The sequence below is a fragment of the Notechis scutatus genome, chromosome Z (genome assembly GCF_049901735.1).
Source record: "Notechis scutatus isolate UNSWTSFEM ecotype Mainland chromosome Z, rNotScu1.2, whole genome shotgun sequence".
In the NCBI taxonomy this organism is placed as follows: Eukaryota; Metazoa; Chordata; class Lepidosauria; order Squamata; family Elapidae; genus Notechis; species Notechis scutatus.
Genome location: NC_142025.1, coordinates 39,817,541 through 39,829,589, shown reverse-complemented (window position 1 = coordinate 39,829,589; position 12,049 = coordinate 39,817,541). Strand labels below are relative to the sequence as shown.

Sequence of the window (12,049 nt, the reverse complement as noted above, 5' to 3'; positions counted from 1 at the left end):
ACTCTACTCAAAGAATACTTTAAGGAAATATCAAGGAAACATTTCCTCAGGGTACACGAGGAAAATAAATATAAGTATTTATTTTCTACAAAGGGAAAAAATAATTTTATCCCTAAGCAAATTCTATATTATAAATATGTGGAAAATATTCTATATTAGACATCAGATAAGGAAATTGGAAATTATTATTAATTTGCAAGAGTTACTTGAATCAAACCTGGTACAAATTATTCTGGGACTATGGAGATCATAGCAGCACCATTTCTTCCTGCATCACAAACCTTCAACACTATAGGACAAGTTCATGCAGAATATATTTGTTATGAACTAACATAAACGTATTTTAATAAAGCTTGACAACCTTGATAGAAAAGCAGGCTCGTAATCCTGCACTTTTGATTGGTCCGTGGATAGCGAGCTGGGATTGGTCCTTACGGAGCAACCTGATTGGCTACTAGCAGAACGCCTCTCATTGGGTACAATTTAAACATTTTAACGCAAGTCAATGGTTAATGGGACAGCAGCCAGCCCTATAAAAGAGCTGCTGCTGCCCAGGGTTTTCGCTCTGTTCCTGATCGTTAATAAAGAGTTGAAGTTCACCGTTCACTGCCTCATCTCCGTTCCTTGCACCCATGCCCAGAATATAGCACTGGCGACGAGGATGGGATGCGGAGACATCAGAGCTGACTGAACACTTACAGAGCAACAAACAGAGCATGTGGCTGAAGGAGCACCTACAACGGCAATATGTCCAGCGGTGCCATACCACCCGCTCCATTTGACACGGCAAATGAAGACTGGGACTCGTATATGGACAGGTTCCAGATGTTCCTGGAGACCAACAACTTAAAGGACGCTACGACCGGCAAAAAGCGAGCAGTGTTCCTGACCCATTGCGGGCCTGCCGTCTTTAAGATGGCAAAAGCACTCGCAAAACCGGCTGAGGTGAAAACGATGGATTGGGACAACCTCGCGCCTTCTACAGGCCCACTATGCACCCGCAGTGCCAACGCTTGTCCGTAGACACGAGTTTTACCAGAGGGACAACAGAAAAGCGAAAGCCTTGCAGACTTCATCGCTGACCTCCGGAACTTGGGTGGCCTCTGTGGGTTTTCAAACCTCGAGGAAGCCTTACGAGACCGCATAGTTCTGGGATTAGATGACCACATGACGCAGAGCAAGATCATGGCCAAAGGGGACATTGATCTTGCAGATGCCATCGCAGACGCTACTGCAGCAGAGGCAACCAGGAAGTTGGCCGCTCAAATGCGCCGCACCAACGCACCGCTCCATCAACTCTCAAATGATACCTCGCCTCGTCCAGAGAGACACTCAACAATGGCGCACCATGAGGACCTAGAATCCCCATCAGAAAGTGATGAGGAAGAGGTCAACCGACTCCGGTCAGAACGAGACCAACGAAACCAACGATTCCCGCGTCAATGCGCAGGTTGTGGGGCAAACCACCCACGATCTGATTGCAAATTCCTCGACGTACTCTGCCGTTCTTGTGGAAAGAGAGGCCACATCACAAAGGTCTGTAGAAGCAAGCAAGGTTCCAGCCCAATTCGGAAGGAAAATAACTACCGCCAATCTACAGGAAATCCTCCTGTGAGCCGAAATCGCCAGAACCACCAATGGAACAACCACTACTACAGAAATAAAGCACTTGCCACCTCAACTAGACGGGAAGAAACACACCAGACTATTACCATCGGTCATGCATCATCCCTAGATGCGAAAAAGATCTGAGTAAGGGTCGCCATTGAGAACCAACCTTGCATAATGGAAGTCGACTCAGGGTCATCTCTCTCAATGGTATCCTGGAAGACCCTCCAACAACTAATTCCGGCCATCCGTCGTCAGGATCTCAGCCCCCAAAGAATCATACTCAAAGATTACCAGGGCAACAGAATCCCAGTCGTCGGCTCCAGCCAAGTCCAAGTCTCCTTCAAAAATCATACCGCATCACTACCGCTGACCATCGTTGATCGTGACCGGCCTAGTTTGTTAGGCCTACAATGGTTCGCCCCGCTCGGGATCGAGGTAGCCGGCATTCACTGAGCCGAGAGCGACGACTGGGAGGAGTCTCTCATCCAAGAATTCCAGGACGTTTTTCAGAAGAGCTAGGCAAGTACAAGGGGACCCCAATATCGTTTAGCCTTAATCCTGAAGTAGCTCCCATCCGCCTTAAGCCTCGTTGGGTGCCTTTTGCACTCAAATCAAAGATCGACGAGCAGCTCGATAAATTATTAGCCCAGGGTGTTTTAGAACCAACCGACCCCGCCCGTTGGGAAACCCCAATAGTAACACCCATCAAACCGGATGGATCGTTAAGAATTTGTGGGGATTATTGGGCCACCCTGAACCACGCACTTCAGCAGAGTGCTTACCCGGTGCCGGTGGTCCAACACCTTCTCCACTCCCTGGGTGGTGGGAAAATATTCACAAAATTGGATTTAGAACAGGCATACCAACAGTTACCCATAGATGCGGAAACTGCGGAAGCACAAACTATCGTTACGCACAGAGGCGCCTTTAAGTGCAATAGACTCCAATTCGGAGTGAGCGTGGCCCCGGGAATTTTTCAAAGTCTGATGGAGAGACTTTTACAAGGCATAAAAGGAGTCGTGCCATATTTTGATGATGTTTTAATTGCCGCCCCGAATAGAGAAGTTTTAGAAAGGTGTCTCAGAATGGTTCTCCAGAAATTCAAAGACGCCGGCCTCAAGGTTAAAAAAAATAAATGTCAACTGTGTACTGAGAGGGTGGAATTCCTTGGATACTTTCTCGATAGTCAAGGAATCCATCCCTCTGATAACAAGCTAAAAGCAATTAAAAACACCCCAACACCTAAAAATAGAACAGACCTCCAAGCCTTTCTGGGGCTCATTAGCTTTTACAACATCTTCTTGCCCCAGAAGGCGACCGTAGCTGAGCCCCTACACAGACTTCTCGACAAAAGAGCAACCTGGGTCTGGGGACATCGAGAGGAACACGCTTTCCGACAAGTGAAAGACTTACTAACCTCCGACGCTGTATTGATGCAGTATAATGAGACTTTACCTTTGACTATTACATGCGACGCTTCACCGTTTGGAGTAGGAGCAGTTTTAAGTCATGTATTACCAAACGGAAATGAAGCACCTATTGCGTTTTTCTCACGAACATTATCAAGGGCCAAAAGGAACTATAGCCAACTCGATAAAGAGGCTCTTGCTGTTGTATCATCTGTAAAGCGTTTTCATGAATACGTGTATGGACGAGCATTTACTATAATTACGGATCACAAGCCATTGCTTGGTATTATAGCGGGAGACAAGCCAACCCCCTATATATTATCGCCAAGAATGACTCGCTGGTCAGAGTTCCTAGCTGCCTACAATTATCTACTGCAACATCGCCCGGGAAAGCCATTCCCCACGCTGACGCTTTAAGCCGTTCCCCACTTCCGGAAGCCGTCGACGACCCAGCTCCAACCCTCACGACGCTCCAAATTGAAACGCTGCACTCGCCGCCACTAACGGCGAGAGACATCGCCATCGAGACAAAACGGGATCCTGTCCTAGCACGAGTTCTCAGCTGGGTCGAACGAGGGTGGCCACTCGACCAACTCCATGACAACTTTGCGCCGTTCAAAAACCGGCAGACAGAACTTTTCTCTCAGAAGGGCTGCATTCTCTGGGGAGATAGAGTCGTCGTCCCAGAGAGGCTACAACAGACAGTTTTAGAAGTACTGCACGATGGACATCCGGGCATTGTGCGCATGAAGGCGCTCGCACGGAGCTACGCGTGGTGGCCGGGCATCGACAAACAGATCGAAGCCTGGGTAACCGCGTGCCGGAAGTGCCAAGACATCAGCAACGCCCCACCTAAAGCGATGCCAACCGAGTGGGAAACCCCTCGGGGTCCGTGGTCCCGCATCCACATTGAATCAGGAAGCAGGGTAGCCTCACCGCGGGGAAATACCATGAGGGAGGCAAGCCCACGGAACCCGGAAGTAACCCTAGGAGACTGGGATAACAACAATGGCAGCCGCGCCGAGTCCTCCTGCACCGAAACGGAACCAACCGTACCAGAAAACCTTAGAAGCGCTCCACCGGAATCAGACTGCAGACAGAAACCGGTGGAATAGCGAAAATCAAACAGGCAGGTGAAATGACCTGCATATCTACGCGATTATATCACCACACCCCTCAAACGGAACCTAGGGGGGAGGGGTGTTATGAACTAACATAAACGTATTTTAATAAAGCTTGACAACCTTGATAGAAAAGCAGGCTCGTAATCCTGCACTTTTGATTGGTCCGTGGATAGCGAGCTGGGATTGGTCCTTACGGAGCAACCTGATTGGCTATTAGCGGAACGCCTCTCATTGGGTACAATTTAAACGTTTTAACGTAAGTCATTGGTTAATGGGACAGCAGCCAGCCCTATAAAAGAGCTGCTGCTGCCCAGGGTTTTTGCTCTGTTCCTGATCGTTAATAAAGAGTTGAAGTTCACCGTTCACTGCCTCGTCTCCGTTCCTTGCGCCCACGCCCAGAATATAGCAATATTGTACATACTGTGCTAACACTTCTTTGTGGTCACTTCTTTGTGGTTTGAAAGAAAGGTTAAAGAGGCCATCTAGGTCAAAATTGAACAGTCCTCTCTCAACGGAGAGGGGGGGTATACAACACCATCTATCTCCAATCTACAACACAGTTCTTTTAACAGTTCCAGGAAGGCTCCACACTAACCTTTGGGATAACCATGATCTGGATGACTGAGAATCTCCATAGATGTCTGTGTTAACAGCACAGAAATAATAGGCTCCTCCCATTATTTATTTAACGGAAATGTGGATGTGGAATTCTCACATAACTTACTTGAGCACTCACAATACCAGAATAACATGTGCCTCAAGACTGTATAAAGCTAAAGTTATTGAGATATATTGATACTTACGTGATACAAGCAGTCACTCCATCTCCTTGAGTTACACACTGCTCTGTTTCTTCTAGGTTTGGACACTCACTTTCACTGCCAATAGGAAATTGCTTTATTATCCGTGTTCTTGTACGATATCCTTTCGAGGATGTCATATCAAAACATGTTTTGGAACATGGGCTCCATTCAGACCATTCTGACATCTTGCATTCCTTTGTGATCACACAAGACTGGAATGTAATTGGCAACTTTTCTTGTTGACAAAAACTGTAAAATAACATTAGAGTGTTTAAGAAATTGATTAATTCATTAAATTCCTAATTATATCCCTTAACCAAATTTGCTTTAGTACAATAGCTTCACAAAATCAATTCCTACATGCCTTTTGTTATCTTCAAAACTGATTGGTTGGTTAATAACACATTTGAAGCATTCTTTTACTAATTCCTCTAATCATATGCTATAATTTGGTTTCAGTATCAGTTCAGTGTCAATCACAAAAATGATAAAGGAACTTCCATATTATTGTTGTATGCTACTTTGATGAAACAAAGTGCTAAAATATTTCAGAAAGCATAGGAAAGTTGAAATTCATGATCTGGTGACTGAAACATTTTAAATTCTGGTAAATAGTAAGGCATTTTGGAAAAATTCTTGAATTTCGGAGGGAAAAGATAAGTCTACTAGATGGCATAACTAATTGGCCCTTTCATCAATAAAAGAGGTAATATAAAAAAAAACAGATGACTAAGGGTAGCTATCTGTTTGAAACAAGATTTCAAGGTTTAAATTTAAGCCTATTCACATATACACTTGGCAAAGAAAGGACTATATATCTGAAAGCATGGTTGGTTTACTACCTGTTAATCAGGGGTGGGATGCTATTGGTTCGGCCCGGTTCTATAGAACTGGTAGCTGCGAAGAGCATCTGACACTGCACCGGATCGGTGTTTGGCCCACCCACCTGCCCAGGCTCTAGGCTGTCCTTTATGCCCTGCTTTCCCTCCTCAGCTGCTTTGCGTGGCACAGCTGAGGTTAAAAAAGCAGGAAAGAAGAGGATTTCAAATGCTGCGCACCTGTGTGCAGCGCTTGTCAGCTGTCCAGGTGGCACAGCTGATGATTTCTTGCAAATGCTGCACACACACATTATGATGGCAAATCGCTCCACTGGCTGGCGCCTCCCCTCCCCACCCACTCATTCCTTATCTGGCATGCGAGCCATCCAACTTGCCTGATTTGGCAAGTTGCTATTTTTCCTCCCCCCGCCCAACCATCAGTTGTTCTGCTCTGCCAGGAGATTTACATTAGCTAGAAAACAGGAAATCCAAGGATTTCTTGCTTTCTAGCTTATCTAAAAGCAGAGCTGAACCTTCTTTAGGACTGAAGCTGTTCAGTGCAGACTCAGGTAGCCGATTCATATAGATAGATCATATAGATAAAGTGAATCTGTGATTCTGTGAACAACTCAGTCTGCCTATCTACTTTGCCTGCTTTTGGGTAACAGTTGCTCTTTTTAATAAATAAAAAAATCAATATTTACATACATGGTCTGTTATGAGTTAATTTTGTGAGTTTGCTTGCTAGCAAATTTTATGTGACAGACTGTGGTAGCCGATTGCATAAAGATAGATCTCTAAGTGAATCTGTAATTCTGTGAGCAATTCAATCTGCCTGCCTACTTTGCCTGCTTTTGGGTAAAAGTTGCTCTTTTTTATTAAAAAAAATCAATATTTTCATAAATATTTATAATATTTACATACAAGCCATGCCCACCCAGTCACATGACCACCAAGCCACACCCACAAATTAGGCCACAGCCACAGAACCGGTTGTTAAGAAATTTGAATCCCACCCCTGCTGTTTATGATGAAAACTAGAAAGAAATAAGGGTCATGGGAAGTTCTGAACGTGGGACACAACATTTTTTGGAAGTGAAAAAGATCAACTTTGAGAAAAATGTACACTGAATAAAGGAAAGAGACAGAGGGAAAGAAATGAAGACAGGAAAATGATGAATGAAAATATACTAGAAGATACATTAATCTCCCAATGGAATTAACAGAAAATGGACCTAAGGAAAAAAGATATGGAAGAGGGGAGAAATAATTATGTTACAGAATGCAGCAGAAGTACAGCTAGTGGGAATGACAACAAAAGGATAATTGGTGGGAATCTTGGTCTAAGACATTGTAGATGAAAAAAATGTCTATAATTGAATGCTGCAAAACAATGGGAAAATATGATATAATGATGGGCATCTGCAAGTGGAAACTTGAATGTGCAAGTGATATCATGAAGCAAATAATGCTATCTGGCACATGACAAAAACTAGAGCAGCTAGATGAATACAAGTTTGCTGACAAAATGTTCACCAATGAAGGAAAACGGAGAAATTTTAAGATATGCAAATACCAGTAAAAATAGTGGAAAGTATACATATATTGAATATATTACATTTAATATATTGTACAATACATTGTATGTTGCAAAATGGATGTTTATATAATGGAAAGCTGATGAGTGCTTTAATACATGGAAGTGGAAGGTGTATATGCCACAAAAATTATAAAAGAAATATATATGGTAAAATAAGGGAAGAAAGGGTCAAGCATGAACAGATGCTGAATAAATGTGGATTGAAAACAAAAGCGAGTAACATGAATGTAAGAAGTACAGTAAAGTGGTTTGGTCATATAAAGAGAATGAATGAGGACCAACTGCAAAACAATTAAATGAAAGAAGAATAAATAGGTCCAGATGATAATGATTTGGTGGAGTAGATAAGATCCTAAAAAATAGGTAAGTTTAAAGAAGAAAAGACAATGTATAAAGCAGCATATGGATGTGCTAGAAGCAAAGGTGATTTGTAAGGCTAGAAAGACACAAAGAGGTAAAGTGAATTGTGTTGTTGTAAATCAGATTTATTTATACTCCTTTTTCTTATCTCATGCTCTTTGATTTACATTTCTCATTTCTTTTCTGTGTTCTGCATAATGTTGCATGCCCTGAAAGGAAACAACATGACAAGTATGTATGTGTGTAGTTAGAGGAAATCAAAAGGATAGATTATCACAGTGATTGAGGAACCTGTTCCTATTTGTTAAAAGTAGCAGTATTCATTGATTTAAATCATTCCACATTAGCCAGAACTGCTGTTATTTAAATAGATAGAAATAATGTTACTAATAGTTAAAAGTGTTCCATATTTGTTCCAAAGTCAAGAAAGTTTTGTTTTTGTTTTTGTTTTAGTTTGGTGCGCCTGTCATTGTCTTTTTAAAGAATCCATTTTTCTGGACTAATACAATAGCCACATGAACCCAGGAACAAATGTGTTAAGAAAGCATTCAGGGAGGGAGGAAAGTCCAACATTAATATGTGCACTTTCTGTACAAAGCACATCTTAGCTTAGCAAGATAGCCTTATGCAGTCAAATCAATCCCAAAGGTGCTTTTTGAAAAACGCAACTGGACTTTGTTTTTCATTGAAGATATTTTGCTTCTCATCCAAGAAACCTCTTCAGTTCAGATCCAGAACTGAAAAAGCTTCTTGAATGAGAAGCAAAACATCTTCAAGGAAAAGCAAAGTCCAAGTGCCTTTTGGAAAAGAAAAAAAGCACCTTTGAGACAACCATGATCTGGGTGACTCAGAATCTCCATAGACAATCCAATCAATCAATCTACTAATAACAACTATGTATTTAAATACCAGTATCTCAATTACTTATATAATGAGAAACTCCAAAAGCATCATTTATTGATCTAAATATATATTCATAAATATATCTCTCAGCAGCTTGATGACTTTGTTTGTACTTGGATTAGAAACTCTCAGAAATATGACAAAATAGCTGAGGACCGGAACATATATGCTTAGTCGGGGATTTCAATGCCATTGTAGATATTGAAAAGGATTACACCAGTAAGGAACAAATTAGGAAAAAGAAAAAGAAATGCCTACCAAAACCATTTTTGACTTAATAAAAGAAACCAATTTGGAAGATATATGGTGAAAAAGAAATCCAAATGATAATGGCTATATATTTTACTCAAGTCCACATAAATCTTGGTTGAGAATCGACATGGCAAGGGGAAACAGGACAATTGGAAAAGACATATACAAAGTAGAAATAATGCCCAATATATGGGCAGACCACAATCCATTAAAAATTATTTGGAAAGGGCAGAGGAAAAGAAAGATGAGATGGATATTAAATTCTCAAATTTTGAAAGAAAAAGAATACAACCAGAGAATAAAAAATGAATTGGAAACTGTTTTAAAGATAAATTTAAAGGAACATAAAAATTTGCAGAATCTGTGGGACACTACAAAAGCTTATATGAGCGGAATATTAATAGCCTACACAATTAGGAAAAATAAGACAGAACGGAAACAACAAAATGAATTGCAGAAGAAGATAAAAGAATTAGAAAATGGACTTCAAAAAGACCCCAAAAATATGACAATGAAAAAAGAAATAATGATGGTTAGACACAAATTAAATTTGACATTCTTAAAGGAAAGAGCACAAAATTTAAAATTTATAAGGCAAAATTTTTTGAGTCAGCAAACAAGCCAGGTAGATGGCTAGCCCATAAGTTAAAAGTAGAAAAAGAAAAAAAATTACTTCAGTAATTGAAAGACAAAGAAGAGAATATATGCTGTCAGATGAAAGAAAAAAAAACAGATTATGCAAAGCTATTTTGGGGAATTGTAGAAACAAGAGGAAGTTATGGAGGAAAATATAATAAAATACCTAGAGGAGAATGGTCTGGGTTCAATTTTGGAAGAACAAAAGGAAATATTAAATAGAGAAATAACCCCAGCAGAGTTGAAAAAGTCAGCACAAAAGCAGAAAAATAACAAAATGCCAGGCCCAGATAGTTTTCCTAGTGAACTACATAAAAACATGTATGAAGTATTTGAACCAATACTATTAGAGGTATATAATGAGGTGTTATTGGAAACTAGGCTGCCAAAGTCCTGGTCTGAGACATATGTCACCCTAATACCAAAGGAAGGTACTGATCAACAAATGATTTCAAATTATAGACCAATTTCCCTATTAAACACAGATTATAAAATATTTATGACAATTTTGGCAAAGAGAATGAAACCAATTCTAAGTGAGATCATATATTCAGACCAGAACGGCTTTCTGCCAAATAGACAAATTAGAAACAAGATCAGAATAGTGTTAAATACAATGGAATATTATGAAGCACACACTGAAAAGCAAGCAGCATTAATTTTTTTGGATGCACAAAAGGCCTTCGACAATCTTAATTGGAAGTTTATTGTTATGTTTGAGGCATGGGTTTAATGAACGGAGACCAGACTGTAAACCATGAACTTCAGCTCTTTATTCACAAGCATAACAGAGACAAAAAAAACCCCGGCTAGCAGTCACTCTTTTATAGAGTAAGCTGCTATCCGGATAACCAATGGATAGCGTTATAGCGTTTGAATCTTGGCGCGGCCCGCCAACAGCCAATCAGATTGCTCGGAATGAACCAATCATAACTTGCCATTATATGGGCCAATAGGAAGTGCAGGATTACGATCCTGCTATGCAAATGAATCTTTATTAAATACATTTCTTTAGTTCACAACATTTATGTTATAGCAAATAATAAGAATGAATTTCACTACTAACATATTAAACACTACAAGCCATATATTCTACCCAAACAGCAAACATGCTACTGAATGAAGATCGTACAGACAAGTTTGAGAGTGAGACAAGGGTGCCCACTATCACTCTGTTGTTTATTTTATCCTTAGAAGTGTTACTTGCCAGTCAGATGAAATTCAAGAATAAAAAGGATCAAAATTAGAAACGAAGAATACAAGATCCAAGCATTTGCAGACAACCTGGTATTCATAGTGGAAGAACCAATAAAAAATAGACAAGTACTACTTCAAGAAATAGAAAAATTTGGAGAAGTTGCAGAATTGAAAAAAAAAAAATTAAAATGATAATTAAAAACTACACTGCAAAACAGAAAATAGAATTACAAAATAAAATGGGACTACAGAGTGAAAAAAAATAAAATATTTGGGAATATGGCTATCTACTAGTGTTCATCAATTAAAGAAGACAATTATACTAAATTAATCAAACAAATTAGGAGGGATTTGGAACTATGGGGGAAACTACAATTATCAATATTAGGCAGAATTGCAGTGTTGAAAATGAATACCCTACCAAAATTGATGTATATCTTTGAACCTCGATGAAAGAAATGTCAAATGATCAGCAAGTAAGCACTAGAAAATAACATGATAGGTTATCAAGAACAAAAACCAGGTCAAAAACAAAAAGCATCTCTTTTAGATGATCCCGATAAAATTAGGAAAACTATTTTTTACTGAATTAAGTAAAATAAGGACCAAATTCATCTGGCTGGGCAAGAAACCACGCATTAACTTAAAACTGATTCAGGGCAGTAAAAGCAGGGGTGGTTTTGGGCTAGTAGAATGGGAACTATATTATCAGGCCATGATATTAAATTGGATTAAGGACTGGGTTAAATTAAAAGACAAAAGAATACTAACAATTGAAGGCCTCCAGGAACCTCCAGGAAGGTAGGCACACATACTTGTAGAAGAAAAAAAAAGGCAAAACACATGACTGTTTCAACCAACACTTAATAAAAGATTCACTAATACAGACATGGAGGAAAATTAAGAACAAGCATTATATGAAAATACTACGTTGGTTGTCAACCATGGAGGCCAAGATACACCCAAATAGATTGAACTTAAGGAAAATGATAAATTATAATGAATTATTAAGCACCCAAGGGAAACTAAAATCAAATCAAGAACTTAAAGAACAAGGAATTACAATTGATTGGTGGCCATATTTTCAAATTCAAAACAGATACAAAACAGACTCAGAAGAATTTGGATTCGACATGGAGCAAAATCAATTAGACAAAATTTTAATTGGACCGTAACAAAAACTTATATCCAAAACATATAGATAGATACCTGTTAGACTTTAAAATAGAAGAGGAAACGTTTAAGAATACTATGATAGCATGGGCACTGAATTTCAGTTATAATATAGATTTAGAAGAATGGGAAAAATTATGGAACATAAACTATAAATTAATAA

The 12,049-nt window shown here is 39.8% G+C and overlaps 1 protein-coding gene across 3 annotated transcripts in view; it reads right to left on the bottom strand.

The window, feature by feature from the left end:
- Positions 1–12,049, bottom strand: part of THSD7A (thrombospondin type 1 domain containing 7A) — a 253,626-nt gene that overhangs the window by 131,667 nt on the left and 109,910 nt on the right. For all 3 annotated transcript variants that reach the window (XM_026677769.2, XM_087946162.1, XM_087946161.1), the window contains exon 3: positions 4,948–5,196. In XM_026677769.2, the coding sequence (XP_026533554.1) occupies positions 4,948–5,196 (249 nt within the window). The remainder of the gene's footprint in view (positions 1–4,947; positions 5,197–12,049) is intronic.